The sequence below is a fragment of the Gasterosteus aculeatus genome, chromosome 5 (assembly GCF_964276395.1).
Source record: "Gasterosteus aculeatus chromosome 5, fGasAcu3.hap1.1, whole genome shotgun sequence".
In the NCBI taxonomy this organism is placed as follows: domain Eukaryota; kingdom Metazoa; phylum Chordata; class Actinopteri; order Perciformes; family Gasterosteidae; genus Gasterosteus; species Gasterosteus aculeatus.
The window spans coordinates 17,217,075-17,239,535 of record NC_135692.1 but is presented as its reverse complement, the minus strand read 5'-3'; the positions used below and the strand labels follow the sequence as shown (position 1 = coordinate 17,239,535).

The following is a 22,461-nucleotide window of genomic DNA, read 5'->3' as shown; positions in this document are numbered from 1 at the left end:
CGTCCTTCTGCAAAAACATTTTTTTAAACTTTTTTTTCTGTGATTATTTTGAAATATAATATGTTTTGTTTTTCTTAAAAAATCTTTTGACGTGTTTTGACCAAACATAATTGGATTTTTTCAAAACCTTTTTTTAGTTAGTTAGAAAAAATGTCCAATATGTGAGGGCAAAAAAAGTCTCGAAAAACCGTTTATGTGCGCTCACACACACACACACACACACACACACACACACACACACACACACACACACACACACACACACACACACACTCACCTCCGCAGCAGTAGTGTGTGTGAGTGGCGCGGACCTGCTGCAGCAGGCGCTCCATGGCCTCGATGTGGCTCCGCCTCCTCGGCTCTCGGCCATCGCTGTCCCTCCAATCTGGCGAGAGGAGCAGAGGTCAAAGGTGAGCGGGGCTTTAGCAGATACACATACGTGAGCTTGCTTATTACTGCGTAGCAATCAACCCACTAAAAGACATTTAAGTAGATAAATATGAAACATTACAATAGAATAAAGGAGTGAGTTCAAAGTGAAGATATGATGAACAGTAACGTTCTGTCTTTAGGTATTTAGCCGTGTCCCCCAGCGAGACAACAACCAGCGGCCTGAGGAGCGCCGATGTTCCTCTGATCGGCCGTATGGGTGATGCATCAGCTGACTCGGAGAAGAAGAGGCAGGGTGAACTCACTGGACGGAGCAGCTGACGGAGGCAGGGCGGAGGACGGAGGACCCCAGCCCCTCATGTTGTAGGCCGACACCCGGACGTAGTACAGGCGGCCCTGAAACACAGAGGAGCCCAAAGAGGACCTCGTTCTACTGAGAGACCTTCTCAAGGTGAACGAGATGAAACAACTCCAACACGATGTTCCTCTTTCAGCTATTTCAGGAGCTCATACGAATGTTCATGTCAAGGTTCATCAGAAAAATGAGTGAAGTATCTATTGAGCAGAGAAGCGCTGTGACTCATCTCCAACGAGTGGCCAGAGACACGGAGGAAGCTCTGGTTGTGTGTCTGCGTGGAGTCATTCACGTGTCTTTGTATCAGTTTTGTGTCTCTTTGTGTCAGAAGGACGAGGAAGAAGAGGAGGAGGAGAGGAAGGGTGCTGCTGTTACCGTGGTGAGGTTGCTGATGATGCACTTAAGGGTCTGAAGATTATCCATGACGATCTCTCCAGCAAGCAGCGAGAAATCCTTCAGGCAGCTCCACTCCACTGTGCACGCACACGCACACACACACACACACGCACGCGCACACACACACACACACACACACACACACACACACACACACACACACAGACAATAAACAATCAACTCGTCTTTGAATTCAAAATCAATAGTTCCTCCTGAGATGAAGAAACAGCAGATTAACCTTCTCTGCTGCCCCCGTTCATCCCCTACAAGGTGCTGGAGCTCCGGCTGTGTGTCTGTCAGTGTGTGTACCTCTGTGTGTGTGTGTACCTCTGTGTGTGTGTGTGTCTGTCTGTGCACCTCTGTGTGTGTGTGTGTGTGTGTCTCTGTGTCTGTCTGTGTGTGTGTGTCTGTACCTCTGTGTGTGTGTGTGTGTCTGTGTGTATACCTCTGTGTGTGTGTGTGTACCTCTGTGTGTGTGTGTGTGTGTGTACCTCTGTGTGTGTCTGTGTACCTCTGTGTCTGTCTGTGTGTGTGTGTACCTCTGTGTGTGTCTGTGCACCTCTGTGTGTGTGTGTGTGTCTGTGTGTGTACCTCTGTGTGTGTGTGTGTCTGTGTACCTCTGTGTGTGTGTGTCTGTGCACCTCTGTGTGTGTGTGTGTACCTCTGTGTGTGTGTGTCTGTGAGTGTGTACCTCTGTGTGTCTGTGTGTGTGAGTGTCTGTGCACCTCTGTGTGTGTGTGTGTACCTCTGTGTGTGTGTGTGTGTACCTCTGTGTGTCTGTGTACCTCTGTGTGTCTGTGTGTGTGTGTGTGTACCTGTGTGTGTGTGTACCTCTGTGTGTGTGTGTGTGTGTGTCTGTGCACCTCTGTGTGTGTCTGTGTGTGTGTACCTCTGTGTGTCTGTGTGTGTGTGTACCTCTGTGTGTGTGTGTGTGTGTGTACCTCTGTGTGTGTGTGTGTGTGTACCTCTGTGTGTCTCTGTGTGTGTGTGTACCTCTGTGTGTCTGTGTGTACCTCTGTGTGTGTGTGTGTGTGTGTACCTCTGTGTGTCTGTGTGTGTGTGTACCTCTGTGTGTGTGTGTGTACCTCTGTGTGTCTCTGTGTGTGTGTGTGTACCTCTGTGTGTCTGTGTGTATGTGTGTGTACCTCTGTGTGTCTCTGTGTGTGTGTGTACCTCTGTGTGTCTGTGTGTGTGTACCTCTGTGTGTCTGTGTGTGTGTGTGTACCTCTGTACTTGGTCACCACAGTGGAGTTCAGGCTCAAAGGCTCCTGGAAGTTGACCGTCAGCGACGTGCTGCTGCTGATGCTCAGACGGACCATAGACGGGGTCTCCGGGGCACCTGAGCAGGGTTATAAAGAGGAGGTGATGATCAGGTGATTGATCGTATCTCTCACAGTCTGAGCTTCATGATGAAGAGATGTATCTATTTAATCTTAGTCACTATATGTTTAGTCAGCAATAAGACGCAGAGATGGAAAAGATCTCTAACGTCCATGAAATGTGATGAGTTAACAGCTGCAGGCTTCATAAGTTCCCTCGACCTCAAATTAATGTTCAAATAAATGTGACAGAACCGTCTGCAGGACGATGACATCGTCACCAGGTTAAAAAGGAGATGGCTCGTGAGGTCAAGCTGCTTCGGGGAAAAAAGGAATAAATGTGCGAATGCGATGCAGGCGCGCACACACACACACACACACACACACACACACACACACACACACACACACACACACACACACACACACACAGGACTCACGTGCGTGCTGCAGGCCGGCCGCCATGCGTCGGTACAGCTTGCTCCTCCACTCCCAGGCCCTCAGCTGTCTGTCCCTCTGACACACCTCCAGGGAGACGCCCTCCATCTGGGCCTGGGAGGCCAGCTCGCTCGCCCGCTGCTCCGCCTCCGACACCAGCGAGGAGAGGTGGGCCTCCCGCCCCTCAGGGCTCTGGACTGAGTTTTATAACAAACAAAACAATGTGTTTTGATACCTGTATATATTCTATACCGTATTTATTGGCAGCTGTGATTTTTATTTTATTTATTTTTATTAATCTCTCCAGCAGGACGAATTATAGAAACATCAAAGACAAACTGAGCACACAAAACGGGAAGCGTGGGGCGTCTCCATGACAACAGCAGCGTTTAACCAGGAGGCCTCTTCATCAAGCTACATGACCAATCAGGATGGAGCGGGCGGAACACACACACACACACACACACACACACAGGTTGACTTGGCTCAGGAGGAATGACATACAGTAAACAGGGAGCAGCCGGTTCGGGGTGGGGGGGCAGAATCAGTATTGACTCTGTTTACAGGGAGTGACCCCCCCCCCAACAATAAATGACTTAGCTGTAATTGCCCCGCCGTTACATGCATCATTGGAAAAGTTAAACCATTAAACGACAAACCTTGTTAAAGCCGCTCAGAGGACACACACACACACACACACACACACACACACACACACACACACACACACACAAACACAAAGTGTGTCTGGTCCACAAACACACTCTCACACACATTATATAATTTGATATTTTTATATTAGAATGAAGTACAATTGTTATTGTTTTAGAAACAGGACCTTTATGTTAATATTTAGAAGCTAAATATGCCAGGCAGAGGAAGAAACTCACAGTGAGGACTCTCCTTGCCGCCGGCCTTCAGCAGCAGCTTGGCGATGGGCGTGTTGTTGGTCATGATGGCGATGTCCAGCGGTGTCAGGCCCTGGTTGTTTGGCGTGTTCAGGTCCAGCTCCTCGGCAGAGAACTGGTAGAGGAGGATCTGCACGGCGTCCAGGTCCTGCTGCTCCACGGCCTCAAACAGACAGTCGCCGCCCTGCATGGTCTGTGGACACAACAGAAACCCACGGTTACCGCCGCACACCGCCAAGAAGGAAGAAGCGGAAACAATCGTCTCCTCGAACCCCCTACCCCTCCTCCCCCTCCACCCTTCTTCCGGGAGACTTTGTCAACTACTTCACCAAGAAAATAGCTGACATACGCTCCTCCTTCTCAAACCCACCTCCTACTTCTCGCGTCCCACCGACCTCACCTCTTTCGCCCTCACTTTCCTCTTTCACCGCCCTCTCTCCTAACCAAATTCTTACCCCAGTAACCTCTGCCCGTCCGACCACCTGCCCTCTTGACCCCATTCCATCACATCTTCTACAATCTATCGCACCTGACCTTCTTCCTGCACCTGACCTTCTTCCGTTCCCTTCTTCCGTTCCTCACCTTTCTCATCAACAACGCTCTGTTATCTGGCTGTTTTCCCAATTCTCTCAAGGAGGCGAGAGTCAACCCCCTCCTGAAGAAACCTACCCTCGACCCTTCTGAAGAAAACAACTACAGACCGGTCTCTCTTCTTCCCTTTTTGTCCAAAACCCTTGAACGTGCTATCTTTAATCAACTCTCCTCTTATCTCCACTGTAACAACCTCCTTGACCCCCACCAATCAGGCTTCAAGGCCGTTCCACAGAGACTGCTCTCCTTGCTGTCTCAGAGCAACTCCACACTGCTAGAGCTCCTCTCTCTCCTCTGTCCTCGTCCTTCTGGACCTCTCTGCTGCATTTGACACAGTCAACCACCAGATCCTTATCTCCTCCCTTCAGGAACTTGGTGTCTCAGGCTCTGCTCTCTCCCTTCTCTCGTCCTACCTCGACGGCCGCACCTACCGTGTAACCTGGAGAGGATCTGTGTCGGAACCTTTTCCTCTTACTACTGGAGTTCCTCAGGGTTCCATGCTGGGTCCCCTCCTGTTCTCGCTTTACACCAACTCTCTTGGCGCTGTCATTCGCTCGCATGGCTTCTCCTACCACAGCTATGCCGACGACACCCAACTAATTCTCTCCTTCCCTCACTCGGATCTCTGCCTGTCTGACTGACATCTCTCAGTGGATCCGCCCACCATCTGAAAATCAACCCCGACAAGACTGAACTACTTCTCTTTCCCGGAAAAGATTCGCTTACCCAGGACCTGACAGTCAACTTTGGGAACTCCGTACTAACGCCCACTTTGACCGCTAAGAACCTCGGCGTCACACTCGACAGCCAACTCTCCCTGACTCCCAACATCACCGCGACAACGCGATCCTGTAGATACACGCTCTACAACATCAGGAGAATACGTCCCCTTCTCACTCAGAAGAAGGTACTGATTCAGGCTCTTGTCATCTCCCTCCTGGACTACTGCAACTCCCTCCTGGCTGGTCTCCCTGCCACCACCATTCCACCTCTGCAGCTCATTCAGAATGCAGCAGCTCGACTGGTCTTCAACCTTCCGAAATTCTCCCTCACTCCTCCACTCCTCCGCTCTCTTCACTGGTACCGGTGGATCATCCAGTTCTAAACATGGTGCTCACGTACCATGCTGTGAATGGATGGGGTCCAGCTTACATCCAGGACCTGGTCCAACCCGACATCCCGACCCGCACTCTCCGCTCTGCATGTGATAAACTACTCGTTCCTCCTCACTGAGAGCAAAACACTCGACTAGATCTCCACTCTTCGCTGTCCTTGCGCCGAAATGGTGGAACGAGCTCTCTGAAGACATCAGGACCACAGAGAGCCTTCACATCTTCCGCCGCAAACTAAAGACACACCTCTTCAGACTCTACCTCGACTAAAGACTAACAAATTGTAGGACTTAAATTGTACTTGTAACGTCATCTATAGCAAATTGTAAATTTGCTTATTTGAGGAAATTGCACTTTCTTGTTTCTTGTTCTCCTGAGTTTGTATCCTATGGTTGAATGCACTTATTGTACGTCGCTTTGGATAAAAGCGTCAGCTAAATGACATGTAATTAAATGTAATGTAATCATGAACGTCAATGTTTTATTCTGTTTAAACCTCTTGATGATCAGTAATCATGCAGCTTATGTGACACACCCTTGTGTTTCACACAAAAAGCAAAGAGCTGGGCGCCGTTCCTCGTACGTGGCTAACTGAGTTAGCCGGATCATGTTCAGGATAAGATTACAGGGATCAGGCTTTTGGGTTCCAAAAAGCAGGTTTGGCAAAATCACCATAGCAACACTTGAACGTGCTCCAGCGCAAGTTAAGTCAGCTGGACGTCACAGACTGATTCACACGCATGTCCAAACTCCACCAACATACATGTATGAACACTGTGTCTGTGTCATCTACTCACATGGCTTCTCCTTCCATCGCTATGCTGACAACACCCAACTCATCCTGTCTTTCCTCCAATCTCAGACACGGGTAGCGGATGGTCTACATCCAGGACCTGATTCTAACCTTACCCGGTTTGACCAGGTCCGGTCTAGATTCAGGACCTGGTCTAACCTTACCCGGTTTGACCAGGTCCGGTCTAGATTCAGGACCTGATTCTAACCATACCCGGTTTGACCAGGTCCGGTCTAGATTCGGGACCTGATTCTAACCTTACCCGGTTTGACCAGGTCCGGTCTAGATTCAGGACCTGGTCTAACCTTACCTGGTTTGACCAGGTCCGGTCTAGATTCAGGACCTGATTCTAACCATACCTGGTTTGACCAGGTCCGGTCTAGATTCAGGACCTGATTCTAACCATACCCAGTTTGACCAGGTCCGGTCTTCATCCAGGACCTGGTCTAACCGTACCTTGATAGATCAGGTCCAGTCTACATCCAGGACCTGGTCTAATCTTATGTCGCTGCTCGCTCACTTTGCTCGGCATTGATCTGCTTATTGGTCCCTCACAGAGAGCTAAACTCTCAAAAAAATCCGGAAGAGGAAGAGGAGAATGAGGCAGAAGAAGATGTTGATGAAAACAGACAGAAAGAGGGAGGAAGAAGAGAAGAGGAAGAGGAAAAGTAAAACGGGGTAGAAAGAGGAGGAAAAGGGGTCAACTGGTGAACGAAGATAACGATTGGGGGAGTGTGATGATGACGACAATGAAAACAATAATAATGAAAAAGGATGATGATGATGATCAAGAAGGTGATGAAGATGGAGACAATTATTAAGACGATGACGAGGAAAATTATGACGATGATGAAGAAGAAGTTGATGACTCACCGAGGCTTTGCGGAGGCGGTCCGTCTTCCCGAAGAAGTAGGCATCCTCGAAGGAGGAGGAGCTTCCTCTCAGCTTCTCCGACAGGTTCCTGTAGAGGCGCTTGGCTGCGCTCGGGGAGGCGGGGCCACCGGGGCACTTCCTGTTCTGGGTCAACTGGAGGTTCTGCATCTGCTGGGTCATCACAACAGGCAGGCGTCTGCGGGGGGGACAGAAACTGCGTCAACGTTTCTACAGCAGAGATATGTGTCACTCACATTGACGAATGAGGATCAGAATACTAAAAATAAACTAAAAAGTAGGGTTGTCAAAATGAACGCAATGATCTGTGGGACTAATGTGGCCGAGATTAATGCAATAGAATATCTTAACGCAGTTGACGCAACTTTGTTTACTTGCGGCCTTTCGGTGTGCAGTAAACAAAGCGGCGGCGTGGATCAAGATGGAGACGCTTTTTGCATTGGAAGTGAAGCACTGAGCAGAGGAATCACTCCACGTGTCAAACACAAGGGGGGTGATTGGCAAACGGACCACCTAAAGCACCGCTATGCTAAGCTAGCTGCTAGGCTACTTCCATCTCAACATCTACCCTGCAGAGGACCACTGTGTCCCTAAAAGACGGTGGTTTGAAAATGTCCCGCTAAATGTGGGGACATTGTTGTCACTTCAAACTCAGCCGTTAAATGATGGAGAGCTGAGAGCAACGTGCACGAAGACGACAGGAAGAGTCGCTGGTTCAACATGTTCCACAGGTGGAGCTCTGCCTCCAAGATGATCAAGTGTGTAGTTTTGTGTTTCAAATAATATAATTAAACAACAGTCTAGAAAATACACACTGTCTTACGTGATTAGTTACTTGTAAGATTTATTCTTCTCGCTGGCTTCCAATGCTTAGTCTAAATACGGTCACTTCCTGTCCACTAGTTAAAAGAAACCAAGAGGGTTCTAGAACTAGTTCTGGTATAGGTTCTGGTATTGGACCTGTTACTGGCTAATTTACGGTATTGTTTATGGTACTAGTTCTGGTAGTATCTGGTATTGGTCCGGGTGTTGGTTCTGGTTCTGACCCACATACAGGTACAGGTTCTAGTATCGTGACTTTGGAGATAACTAGATATTTAAGATGTTTGATGGTTTATATGAAGAACACAAACCTAAATGATTAAGTAATTCACAATGAAATAGTTCCACACAGACATTAATAATATTTCTGATTCTGTGTCAGATTTTCTATAACAGTGTTATTAATTATAATACAATTAAAAAATATTAAAAACAAAACCAAAACCAATTCTATTAATACAAAAATATTACTGCTGATAAAATAATAATAATAGTGATTATAAGTCTTTTCCTAACTCCTCATGAACTGTCCTAACAAATCTTGGAATAGACATCAAGGGAAGTCTGACTATTCAAATCCAGCCTTGGATTCAGGTCCTCCAAACCGCAGCTCCATGTGAGGTAACCATGGCAACAGGGTTGGTCAGACAAACCCAGCCGCTGGTCAAGCTGAGTACTAACCCTTTACATAACTATCCCACTGCACCCATCACGTTGCTTCTGTTGCGTTGGTGGAAGCCTCTGAACACTACAATACCCATAAGCCTCATCTGCTGTTGCTATGGCAAAGATGCCTGTCAGGGGAGTGAAACAAAACCGCCGGATGCCCCCTGAAGTAAAGATGTAAAGCTGTGGATGTTTCATCAGAGGTCTGCAGTGTTTGTTAGGGAAATGCATCATGGGAGTCGTGGCTTACTTCTCTCCTTCACCCTCTATGTCCTCAGCAGTTTTGATCATGAAGAACACATTGTTCCCTCTGGACACAAAGTCTGTGTGTCTGTGTGTGTGTGTGTGTGTGTGTGTGTGCGCGTATGTGTGTGTCCTCACCTGTCAAGGCTGAGTGAGGACTGATGGTCTTCTCTGTAAAACAAGGGCTTCAGGTCTCTGATCAGATCATCTCCTGCTGCTCTCTGGTTCCACCTCTGAGCCAACCGAGAGATTCTACTGTCCGACCTGACGCGCACGCACACACACACACACACACACACACACACACACACACACACAAAAACAAGAGTGCAATAAATCCACAGCGAGGGGACACACACACACACACTTAGTTTCCAAGTGAACCTCCCAAAACCCACAAAGAAGAAAAGTCTTCAAAGCATCGTCAGGGTAACGGAGGACAAAGAGGGACGAAGACCGACCGAGGCGAGTGATGCTGAGCAGAGAGGAGGAGAAACAAAGAGGAGAGAGGAGCAGAGAGGAGGAGAAACAAAGAGGAGAGAGGAGCAGAGAGGAGGAGAAACAAAGAGGAGAGAGGAGCAGAGAGGAGGAGAAACAAAGAGGAGAGAGGAGCAGAGAGGAGGAGAAACAAAGAGGAGAGAGGAGCAGAGAGGAGGAGAAACAAAGAGGAGAGAGGAGCAGAGAGGAGGAGAAACAAAGAGGAGAGAGGAGCAGAGAGGAGGAGAAACAAAGAGAGGAGCAGAGAGGAGGAGAAAGGAGATGGATCCCCGAGGTCTGGTGGAGGATCCTGTACCAGAACCTCGTCTAGAGAGCGAGCCGAGCGAGGAGGCACACCTGTCGGATCCGGACCGCGGCGCAAGAAGTTGCCGGATGACTCTATGAATTCTGTCCCCATTTGATCAATAATCAATGATCACTATGATCAATGACCCGAGTGTCCTCTGGTGGCTTAGACCTCTCTGTCTGATGACTCCTGCTTTCCTGCCGAGCTCCGGTTAGTTAGTCTCTGGGGGGGATTTCAGAGTCCAGCGGCCCCCCAGATAAAGTGCTAGATCCTGGGCAGCGTGCGAGCGAGCGCCAGCCTCTTCTTGCTCTCCGCTCTGGAGCTCCGGCCTGGTTGACTGAACACCTGTTCACATCGCGACGCATCAGCACACACACACACACACACACACACACACACACCCGCACACACACCCGCACACACACGCACACACACGCACACCCGCACACACACACACACACACGCACACACACGCACAGACTGGGTTGAGGGAGAGAGAGGATGTTGGAGAGACGTGTGTGTGCATGAATCTCTCTCACACACACACACAGGCGGTGTAAAGGGTGGAGGAGGAGCAGCAGCCGCGGGGTGACGTTGTGAATTAAGGCAGATTCAGAGAGAAAAGACACGTGTCAATCAAGAGTTGGAACAGATGGAAATAAGGTGGTGACAGTGTTTCACAGCTGGAACACTTGATTTATCTTTTTGTATTCTATTATATATGTATTATATTTACTACATTCATTAGATTATATTAATTACTGTATATCATATATTATTACTGTATATCATATATTCATTACTGTATATCATATATTATTACTGTATATCATATATTCATTACTGTATATCATATATTATTACTGTATATCATATATTATTACTGTATATCATATATTATTACTGTATATCATATATTCATTTTATTTTCTCTGCTGCAACGTGTTTCTTCTGATCATCTTGATCACCATCAGATGGTGAAAAGATCCAAATTCAATTATTCAAATATAGTAGCAGCTGATTGTAATAACTTTAACTCTAGACATTTTTTGCAGTTTGTGTGTTTGTGTTATTTAAGTATATTCATGATATTTAAGTTTATTTATGGTATAAAAGTATTTGCCGTCTATAAGGGTGCATTTAGTGTATGAAGTAGTCGATGTCTACACACGATTTAAATCAGTAACCCTAAAGGTAAGTAAGTGAAGTGTTATTAGCTCCATAAATCCAGATGTTTGTACATCGTGACGACAGTGATGAACATCACATACACACACGCACACGCACACGCCCACACGGAGAACATCAGGAGTTACGGCTTCTCTGTGTGGTGAGAGAAATAAAACAATTGTGGCGATGGCTGGCTGGGCTCTGTTTCCATGGTTACCGTGGAGGAGCAACAGGTGAAGGAGAACCTTTTACGAAAGTAAAACACGCCTGTATACATGAATACATACAGATTTATATAGCTATGCACTATGTATATATAGAAATAGATTTATATATTCGTTATATAGAATAGATTTATATCTATATGCAAATATAAACATATATAGCTGCATATTTCCATGTAAATCAAATAGTTGGAGCACTGAAATTATGAAACTGTCATCTTTTGCACTATTGTGTAGTCTTTTACTGCACTTGTCTGTACGTGTGTATACGGGAGAGAAAGTAGGACGTGGGGAAAGGAAGCCAACTAGAATGAGAGGAGGTAGAATGTGACAACAGTTACTACCAAAGTTTATTAACTTTGTTTAGATGGTGTTTGATTTAAGATTTGAATGGATAATTAAACAAATGTCCATCTAAATGTTTGAGTCCATTATTGTAATTGAATAAACCACAAGACGGTTTTAAATCAACATTAAGGCAGTTACAGAGTTTACAGCTCAGTCGGATTTGTGTGATGATGACACGTTAAAGTTGTTTAAATACATCCTCCACTGGTCATTAGAGAAGTTATTAAATCAAATTAACACAAATATCTGTAGGAATCTAAAAAGCACGAGTGGAGGAAGCTGAAACTAAAACAGTTTTTTATTCCAATGGTTGACTCATTTGTGATTATTGTTATATGGAGCTTCTCGTTATCAGAATCCACTCCAGCAGCTCTGGGATCCACAAACACCAGAAGTTGTCCTCAGAGTCTCCCACCGAGCTCATCGCCTCCACCCGATCGCCATGGCAACGCGTAGACGGAGGCCATTATTCCTGATGGCTGCCTTGGGCCCATCGGTGTGTGTGGAGCGTTATTAAAGCCGCGGATGCTGCTGAATGTTCTGAACATCACGCTGTTGTTGTTCTTGTCTGATATGCTGTCAGCGTCTCCTCAGACGAGGAGACCAAACATGAGGCTGAAGCATCACGACTGAAATCAACAAACATCATCCACCACTTTAATTCTTTTAGTCAGAGCAAGTTCGACATCGGTGTGACTTCATGTTAGTACCAGAGAATATTTACTACCAGCAGCCACCCCCCCTCCACCCGACCCCACCGAGCGAAGATGGAAAACAAAAAGCAGGGCGATTTAATCCGGTTGCTGTTGAAAGCAGAGGCCAGAACTCCTGCTTCTTCACATCAGGACTTCTTGCTCTCAGAATACACAAAGATCAAAGAGAACCGACTGATGATGATGATGATGATGATGATGATACTTACTTCCTCCTGGAGTCGTATCTGCCAGTGGTTCCCAGACTCTGAGAGGAGACACAGAGGAGATCATCACTCAATCAGGTATCAGACCTCCAACATCACCGCATCCTTTAGAGACTCAAAGCATCAACTCGACCGGCGGACATCTGGATCGGACCATTAGACTCATCAGCGGTAAAATAAAGCTCTGATTAAAAGAATATTTACAGAGTTCATCACAAAACTATAAATGTGGAGGAGGAGCTGTGGAGGTTGTTTTTAAATCTCCTTTCCTGTCACCAATACCAGCAGATGGTTCCTCCTCCAGGTCAGAGATGTGTGAGGACCACGTAGGGTTCTTTGTGATGCTGATGCCCAGGAGCTTGAAGCTGTTAACTTGCTGCTCCTCAGCTCCACTGATGGAGACGCAGGAGGAGCCTCTTCAATCACCTCCTATGGTCTTACTGACATGGAGCAGCAGGTTGTTCGCTCGGCTCCTCGGTTCCTCGCCACATGAGGACTCATCTCAGTTTGGGTCTACTGTAAGCGTCACCACAGGGTTAACTTCACGTCTGAGGGAGCAGTTGGTGACAGAGTGAAGGTGGAGATTAATGATGGAGGGCGAGTGGGAGGACAGCGGCTAGAGTGAAGGATTCTGGGTCCGTGGAGCAATGCAAGGGTTCGCACAGCTGGGGGGTGAAATATTCTGTTTCCATGACAACTGAAGACAGGAAGATTACCGTCTGCCCCCCGTCCCCCCCTTTAACAACTGTCCATTTTCCTCCATCGGCCTTCTGTTTTCATGGTCATAATAAAAACAAACCTTGTTGCTAGGAGACAGAAACTGTTTTAAATGACTGAAGATGCCACTAACAGGAGAAACAAGCTTCTGTTCAACCCAGCATGACATCACACATCACGGATAAATATCCTCAGCATTTCCAGGTTCACGTTTTAAATCTTAAGCAAAGTATGAAACACGTCTGTGTGTGTGTGTGTGTGTGTGTGTGTGTGTGTGTGTGTCATTCACCGTAAACTGGATTCAGTGGATGAATAAATAAATAGATATGAGCACCTTTCCTATGCTGAAGGAAGCACACCCCATGGAGCAGGAGGAGGTGGAGGAGGATGAGAGGAGCAGGAGGTGGAGGAGTAAAGTTGCCAGTACTTTTCCACGCTTCTCCTCAGCATGTTTCGTCTCTCGGCTTCTTGTGTTGCCTGGAAATCTTTTATTAATTATTTACTGAGACGACGGAGCGGGAGGTGAGGGAGGAGCACATTCCTGCTCCTCCCTCACCTCCTTTCATCGCCTCCACGTGTTGTTCTCCTCCTCCTCCTCCATCGCATCCTCGTGCAGCTTCTTCACACACTGAGACAATGTGATCAATAAGTGGAAAAGTAAACTAAAGCTTCTTTCTGTGTTTATTTGACGTATTAAATATTTTTTATTTGATGATAAAAGAAACAAATAGTAAACATTTGATCACAGTGAGGTTGATCACTCATTAAATATTCTGTTAATCAAAAAATACTTTAATAGAAGTTATTAATTGAAATACTATAAATTATTACAGAAGTATTTCACTTGAAATGTTTGAAGGTCTTGTGGTACTTTAGACACTTTAGATCAAGGGCCCAGTTCTCATGTCAGACAATATTTTGCGTAGCGGATAAACACGTTGTTACGGAATAACAAAGCGAGCGCACGTAATTAGGAGGGAATCCGGTCAATTTTCAAAAAACCCAAGATGGTGGCAAACAGGATGAGTCCGGAGAGCGAAGGTGCTTCATTGATCTCTGACAGAATGTTTATGCTTCTGACCCCCAGAGAGGTTTAATATTCATGACATCTGAAATCTGATCCAACCCAAAGATAGCGAATAAATGAATGAACAAAAGATGTCACATGAAGAAGAACTCACCTGGATGCCGTGGACCTTCTTCCTGCCTCTCTCCAGCCGACTCAGGAGTCTCAGGGCAGCCCGGTCGGCCCCCCACGTGGCCCCGCCTACCTGCACCAGGGGGGGGCTCGCCCCTCGTCCTGCTGTTGCGTTCTCCCCCGACACCGGAGACGGGTCAGGTGACCAGTCCCGTTGCACCAAACCTGGAGCAGAGAAACCAGAGACACCTGTTACCACACACACACCTTTTATTTTGAAGGGACAACTCATTCCCAAACTTTACCAAGAACGGAATGAATTTGTCCGAGTAGGAAACCATGACTGGTTGTATTGAAACTATTATGCAGCTTGAGAGCTTTGTTTTATTTGGAGTATTTTATTGGGAAGCTGCAGTTGGACTGAAGCTCCTCTGAGGACCGATGTCCGTCTCTAATGCTTCACCTTTCTGTGTAGATGTAACATTGTAGAATAAACTGATGATCCTCTTTGTTCACCTTCTGCACGTCTCGAATGAAACCACAAGATGAGGAAACTTCACCTGTGAGACTGCTGCAAGCACGAGGGGGGGTATCTGTCTTCCTGTCTGTCTGTCCCCCCCTCGTCTCTCCCTCTGATGGAGTAACAGCTCCCTCTGGTGGACACCAAGGAGACAAACATCTAGAGCTCAGAGACGAGCTCAACGATCATGAAGTAGATCATAAAAGCTTCTGCCTCCATAAACCAACGTCAAGACGCAGAGGGGACAACGTTGTCTCTGCTCTTTGGTCCCACAAACGACCAGAAGCGCTTGAGGTCAAAGTTGAACTGACCTAATCGTCTCTTCATTACCTCATGTTGTGCAGGAGAACAAACGGCTGATTCCCTGGAGGACGTGATTGATCCATGATCAGTACACCTTGAGAGTGATCACTCCGCTTACATTGTGATGCGTTCAGGTTGTGCGCAGTAAAAACGAGAACATTAAAACATTATGATGATGCGTTCATGTGTCATTTGTAAACCGTGGAGCTAAAATGTAATCTGTTAGACAGGAAACTCGTTATCATTCTGGAGAAGGGTGGAGCTAAGGGACAGGAAGTGGACCCATAAACAGACATGATGTCAATCTACAGATTCATGTCTCACCACTCAACAGTTACTTCTAACCCGTTAAAGAAGCTGCCTTTAAGTTCAAACGCAGTTAAATAATCATTAAATATGTGATCAATTCTAGTACTCTCAATATTTTGTGATAAAAAAGACAATTTTGAAAATAATTAACATTTCTTCACGATTCCTTTATGTAAACATTATGTAAATCCCCTTCGTTGATCCTCCTCTAACCAATGAGGTCATTGATTGTGTTTCATTGATCCGACTCCACTGGAACTACCAGGTGGGAGGTGCTTCTGACCAGGTGGTGCGGGCTGCTGGCTTGTGATTGGTCCAGTGTTTCCCTTCTTACCTGCAGAGTTCCAGTGGAGTCCTCCGGGACTGGCAGCAAGGCGCCGACGCTTCCTGATGCCCCCCCCGGCGGAGGAGGAGGAGGGGGGGGAGGAGGACTGTCCAGCGGGGGTGGAGGAGACTGGGAGGAGAGCAGGAGGGGGGAGGGAGGAGTCGCCGTCCCACGACCTGCAGGCACAGAACACGGTGTGTTCATATGTCACCAGGGGAAACATCAGAAAGACAGAATGTCCAGCTTCTCATCATCACGGATCTCCTGCAGAGTCGACTCTGAAGACCTTGTTGCCACCTGTTATCAATCAACTATAACGCTAACTTTTATTTCCATTTATGGAGGTTAATGTTAACCACGAGCAGGAGACCAGGACATTGATGAAAGAGCCAATGAAGTCCTTCTAGAAGAACATCTAGAGGAACATTAGCTGATGAAGACCATGTGACACAATCAAAAGCCGCTGAACATGAGCCTCCCGATACCGTCCTCACCCTAACCCTCCTCCTTGACCTCCCGACCCTCGTCTTCCTCCTCAGGACCAGGTCCCACAGCCAGAGTGACCAGAGACCAGCTACACATCCGAGAGGCTGAGGCCGCCGTCCCCAAACGACCCGGCCCGGAGAGGATGAGGTCCACTCAGGGTTTCAGAGACCGGCGGGGGAGTCACCTGACCTCGCCGTGTGTGCGCGTAGTGACATATCTCCGTTTATCAATCAGGAGGCCTTTGTGTCAAATGAAAGGAAACGAACTGATAGTACCTGAGCGTCTCTCCTGGATCGCTGCAGGTGGAGCGACGGCAGTTGGAGGCTGAGGATGAGGAGGATGAGGCAGAGGAGGTCGGCTGGTTGGATGCATGTGAAGAGGAGGAGGTGGGGGTGAGGTCCGGGCCGCTGGGCAGCAGTAAGGAGGACGGCATGCAGAGCCATGTCTCCAGCCCGGAGAACTTGGAGCAGCTCAGCATCTCCAGGACACTGCAGAGGGACAACAGCAGGTTTGAAGAGAAATACAAACTGGAGATTAACCAACTATTAACTGACTGTTAACTTGGAATTAACCAACTATTAACTGACTGTTAACTTGGAATTAACCAACTATTAAGTGAGAATGATCTGAAGATTAATTGAAGATGAAATGATGATACGGTGGAAATAAAACACACAAAGGGCTCTTCATAAAGATGTGCACTCATCTTGCGTTGGACACTTGTTGGGAAACTTTCGGGGTGGAGGGGCAATAAAAAGGTTCCATAACCGCTTCCACCACCCACAAGGTCAGAGGTCATAACAAGGTCTTTACAGCGAGGGAGCAGCTGAACGACGTAATCTGTACGACGACACGGCGCAGCTAGAGAGATATTTCCTTTAGAATCTTAATATAATAATAGTTTCTATTGACCTCCTCCTGCTCATGATAACCTCACTTCCGGGTACGAGCAGGATGTTCTCCCCCTCTGCGCCCCCCACCCCTCTAAAGGCTCTTATCTCCTCAGGCTTATCGTGTTGATCTGGAACTGATGAAGGTGGAAATTAACTCACACAACTTGTTTCCTCTCTCCTCCCTTTGCACAACTCGCCATAAAATAATCAAATGTGCTTTAACGTGACAAGAAATGCTTTTAATGCAGGAACCATTTGCTTATTGTGAGATGCTGATTGAATGAAATTCATTTCGAACCGAAAATTAGCGCTAAAAATATATAAAAGATAAATGTTTTGGGGGTCCGAGAGCAGGTGGGCTTGATTAGCTCACCTCTCCTCTCCCGCTCCAGGGGGGTCATCCTTCTCGTCCTCGCTTTGGAGGACGCAGGACGTCCTGGAGCCCCTCAATGACAGCAGCACGCAGTCAGAGTCCAGGGACATCCTTAGCCATGTCTGCAGAGGACCTGGGGGGGAGGATATAGCTGATGGGCCGGACAGAAGACATACCCGGTCCATTGTTCAGAACCATCGGAACCATTGCTCAGCACCATCAGAACCATTGCTCAGAACCATCAGAACCATTGCTCAGAACCATCGTTCAGAACCATCGTTCAGAACCATTGCTCAGAGCCATCGGAACCATTGCTCAGAACCATTGTTCAGAACCATTGCTCAGAACCATCAGAACCATTGCTCAGAACCATCGTTCAGAACCATCGTTCAGAACCATTGCTCAGAACCATCGGAACCATTGCTCATAACCATCAGAACCATTGTTCAGAACCATCGTTCAGAACCATTGTTCAGAGCCATCGGAACCATTGCTCAGAACCATTGTTCAGAGCCATCAGAACCATTGCTCAGAACCATCAGAACCATTGCTCAGAACCATCGGAACCATTGTTCAGAGCCATCGGAACCATTGCTCAGAACCATCTGAACCATTGCTCAGAACCATCAGAACCATTGTTCAGAGCCATCGGAACCATTGCTCAGAACCATCAGAACCATTGTTCAGAACCATCGGAACCATTGCTCAGAACCATCTGAACCATTGCTCAGAACCATCAGAACCATTGCTCAGAACCATCGGAACCATTGCTCAGGCGTAGCATACTGATGTCATCGACATTGACAAACGGCAGTTGGCCGGTGAACCGTCATTATCACGCGGCTTAATAATAGTGAAGTGTTTATCCCGCGCAGACACCTACAGCCAGCCAACTTTCTGTGGATTTTAATTTTAAAACGTTTTAACAAATATGCTTTTAAATGAATTAAATGGATGTTTTATTTTCATTACTGTAAAGGAATATAAAGTAATTATATGGAAAGAGTGTTATGATCCCTTTTGCAAAACCAGCTAAATGGAACTAAAATGAATGGGAAACTAGGAAATCATTTAGCTAACTACCCTCCCCGCGTCGACCGAACCATCGCCTTTGGTTTTACTGGTCTGAGCCACTGGAGATCAAACTGGGACGCGTCTGGCCCAGTTTGACAGGTGTCTCACTCTGGCTCCGCCCACTCCGCAGCTCGTGTTCTCTAGTTAGTTCATAAGCTCACTTATTAGCCTGCGTGGATGTAATAATTAAGAAATAAGTACTTTATCTTCAATAATGTAACCGTACAACTGTTACGTTATTGAAGATAAAGTACAGCCTCAAGTACCTGGTTGCTTTTATAACACGGTTACCAGCGAAATGATAAAAAGTAAGTAAATAGTTGTGTCCACCAAACAAATAGTCCGTACGTGCAGTAAACAGCATCGGGTCCATCTCATTCATTCACATCGCTCATGACGTCCACCTTCATTGTCCGGTTGTGAAAACTCGCATTGCCCCAAACCGATCAAACCGATCAAATGGATCAAATGGATCAAATGGATCAAACCGATCAAACCGATCAAATGGATCAAACCGATCAAATGGATCAAACCGATCAAACCGATCAAATGGATCAAACCGATCAAACCGATCAAATGGATCAAACCGATCAAACCGATCAAATGGATCAAACCGATCAAATGGATCAAACCGATCAAATGGATCAAAGTGATCAAACCGATCAAACCACCGAGCTAAATGCTAACATGTCAACTAACGGCCGCACAAGCTGTAACTTGTTACTGCGCAGTGATGCGGATCAATCGGGTCAATGTGAACAGGTTCTGTACGTTATCGCCCAATAATGAAGCCTCGTGACTCGCTCTCAACCAATCACAGCGCTGGATTTCATCCACCGTATTATAATGCTTGTTAGTGGTTTGCTTACTAACTTCTAACATTGTTAAGCGATTTTCTAACTGGTGGCATTTATGTGTTAGTCGCGTGGCTCTATCCGGCCCGTAGAATAGAACTACTTGGTTCGCTTAACAGTCACTTCAGCGTGTTAGTTAATTAGCTGTGAGAGGGACACACCAGTAAAACCAGTCACACCATAACAACAGTAGCACCAGTCCAAACCATGACAGCAGAAATACCTGTAATACCACTTCCACCATAAACAGCAGTAGAACCATACATACCAGTAACAACCGTGACACCATTAGCACCAGTAAAACCAGTAGCACCAGTGAGACCAGCAGCAGCGCCGCTCTGAGTCCAAGTCAGTGACGTATTTCAACCACGTTTACACTCTTTCATCTTTTAAACTAACCGACGTCTCTGAGCTCTTCTTCTTCTGCGGAAACAATGCGGCTTCTTCTTCTTCTTCTTCTTCTTCTTCGTGTGGTTTTCCCGGAGCAGAAACATCTGCTCGCGCCTGTGAACGTGTCTGCGTCCCGCCTCGTGTGGAACGTCCCAAAATACAGAGAGAGGTCACGTGTCACTGCGGCGGACGCTCTCACTGACGCCCAGTCGCACATCGGGGGGGCTCTGCTGTACCTGGCGCTCACCTGGGGCGAAACGAGAGAAGAGGAAAGGAAAGGAAGGACAGGACGGGGGATATTAGAAGTAGGAAGGAAGTGAGGAGAAAGTGGGAGTGGATGAAAGAAGGGAATAGAAAAGAAGAAGGAAGGAGGGGAGTGAATGAAATAAGTACAGAAGGAACGAGACAAACAGAGTCTGTGTGTTTATACCTGTGGGGGTTCTTACATATTTCTAGGTATATGAATATGATATCCTGTATTTAATATATATTTATAACCGGTGGACACTGTTCATATAGTGCTCCGCCAGCAGGGGGCGCAGTGTTCTCAGTCACTCAGCTCTCTTTGTATTCTCCAGACAATAAAACAGCATCCTTCTCATAAACAGTGAAACAATCAATAATACAAATAAAACATTTGGTTTGTTCCTTTTAAACATCAACAAGCTGTCGTCCATCTCGGTCTCCTAGCAACAGCGCTCTTTTTATACGTTTGAACATCAACAACTTATTTATAGAAATAAGTAAAAGAGGTACATAACTTGTGTACTTTGTGGTACTAGTTCAGGGTCGCTGATATCATGGAGGACTCTGTGCTGGAGCGATACTTCCAGAAGGTGAGTACGTCTTCAACGTGGTGATAATGTCTTGTGTTGTCCTCAAAAGATATTATTGATTTTATCATTACGATTTGAAATGAATTAAAGAACTGGTCGCCAATAGTTGGTCCAGTGATTTAAACGTATTTATATATATACAATAATATATATATACATATATATATGTATTGTATTATATGTTTAACGTCTACGTTTAGAGGTTGAAAAATGCTCCATGGGAACTTTTATGAAGTATTTTTTTAAATGCATTTAACAAATGAATATAAATGAGCGAGCGACTACTTTCTACAGCGTATTGATCGACATCCCTGAGATCCAATCAAAGCTGTTGTGGGTTCTTCACTGGATTTGTTGACCATAAGAGAAATGTAGAAATCCTTCAGATGCTACGGTCCAATGTTCCTAATCAACCTTCTAGCCTCCTTTCCTAACCACTTCTCCTTGACCTCTGAGAAGAACGTCAAAGGGTCAAGGAAAGGTGTGAAGGAGAGTTGATGAGGAGTTAGGAACAGACATCTGAACGCCTTCACCGAGCTACGTAGTGATGCCACTGGTGTGGGTGTGCAGAACTCCTCCAGGGCGGAGCCAGAGGAGGCGTTCATGGACCTGCTACCTGACGAGCTCCTGACGCTGTGTAAGGATAACTCCCAGAATGTCTCAGCCGAGTTCCCGGCTCAACCTGAGACCCCTGTGACCCCTGTGACCCCTGTGACCTTTGTGACCTCTGAGACCCGCGACAGACAGCAGCCAGATATCGTCTTCCAGATACAGTGAGTTCCCTGGGGATCATTTCTGGAACTTTTCATCAATGACCTCCCTGTTGTTGTATGTAGCCGTGCTGCCTTCAGGTGCTGTTGGAAAAAGCACGTCTCTACTTATGTTTGTGTGCAGTAACGTCGTCTCCACCATCAAGCTTGGCTGCTCTCTGGACCTGCTGCACATAGGCCGCAGGGCCCGGAACACAGAGTACAGACCAAAGGTACAGAGACCAGGGTCCAGACTCCAAACCCCAAACCCTAGACCAGAAACCAGAGACCAGCAGGTATTCAGTAAACAACCTGGTGTGTTTCAGGTTTTCCAGGCGCTCACAATGAGGATCCGTAAGCCGCCGACTACGGCGCAATTCTACAAATCCGGAAGCATGGTCTGTTTAGGAGCCAAAAGGTCCGTCTGTCTGGACCGACCAGAGACCAGAGATCAGAGACCAGAGTCACCATCAGTGACTGTGGACCCCCCATAGACCTCTGCTCTCTCTCTCTGAGTAGTGAGGAGCAGTCCCGGGTGGCAGCCTGGAGGTTTTTCCGCATCATGCAGAAGCTGGGCCTCCCGGTCCGCTTCCTGGACTTCAAGATCCAGAACATTGTGGCCTCCTGCGAGACCTTCCCGGTCCGATTGGAGCAGCTGGCCCGCTACCAGCCCTGCAGGTCGGGAGACAGGATGGTTCTAGACCACATGAGATTTACATGTGGTGCATGATGTATACTCTCGTGTACTCTCTCCTCAGCTATCAACCGGAGTTGTTTAAAGGTCTTCACCTCAGAGTCGTTCCCAGCGCCACGGTCACCATGTTCTCCTCTGGGAAGATGGTAGTGAGCGGTGAGTTTGATCGACCGATCGATGGTTTGATCTAGTTGTTGAATGAATGATGGACTGTTTGATGGTTTGATGGAAGTGAACGATTGATTGATACACTACAGACCTTCTTTTAAGTGTTTTATGTTGACTTCTAGGAGCTAAAAGCCTGGACGCCGTCAGACGAGCGTTGGGGACGATGTGTTCGATCGTGAGACGTTTCGGGAGGTAGTGACTCAAAGTCTGGATTTGGGTTATTGATTTCAAATCATTTCAAAGTAAAAGACTCTTTTAAACAA

The 22,461-nt window shown here is 46.8% G+C and overlaps 2 protein-coding genes across 2 annotated transcripts in view; one reads left to right on the top strand and one right to left on the bottom strand.

Moving 5' to 3' along the window:
• The window catches only part of ankfn1a (ankyrin repeat and fibronectin type III domain containing 1a), a 27,342-nt gene extending 7,575 nt beyond the window's left edge, over positions 1–19,767 (bottom strand). The window contains exons 1-14 of the mRNA XM_078102666.1: positions 19,630–19,767; positions 17,434–17,566; positions 16,443–16,655; positions 15,691–15,857; positions 14,268–14,449; positions 12,373–12,410; positions 9,063–9,188; positions 7,176–7,371; positions 3,789–3,999; positions 2,901–3,095; positions 2,367–2,480; positions 1,121–1,218; positions 696–786; positions 278–385 (exon numbers count right to left, since the gene is read on the bottom strand). Of these exons, the coding sequence (XP_077958792.1) occupies positions 278–385; positions 696–786; positions 1,121–1,218; positions 2,367–2,480; positions 2,901–3,095; positions 3,789–3,999; positions 7,176–7,371; positions 9,063–9,188; positions 12,373–12,410; positions 14,268–14,449; positions 15,691–15,857; positions 16,443–16,655; positions 17,434–17,543 (1,849 nt within the window). The 5' untranslated portion in view covers positions 17,544–17,566; positions 19,630–19,767. The remainder of the gene's footprint in view (positions 1–277; positions 386–695; positions 787–1,120; positions 1,219–2,366; positions 2,481–2,900; positions 3,096–3,788; positions 4,000–7,175; positions 7,372–9,062; positions 9,189–12,372; positions 12,411–14,267; positions 14,450–15,690; positions 15,858–16,442; positions 16,656–17,433; positions 17,567–19,629) is intronic.
• LOC120819411 (uncharacterized) lies at positions 19,634–22,461 on the top strand. Its single transcript, XM_078102668.1, has 8 exons — positions 19,634–20,056; positions 20,534–20,587; positions 21,158–21,360; positions 21,482–21,569; positions 21,663–21,754; positions 21,856–22,014; positions 22,095–22,186; positions 22,321–22,461. The coding sequence occupies exons 1-8, from the start codon at positions 19,796–19,798 to the stop codon at positions 22,392–22,394; spliced, it is 1,023 nt and encodes a 340-aa protein (XP_077958794.1). The 5' UTR covers positions 19,634–19,795; the 3' UTR covers positions 22,395–22,461.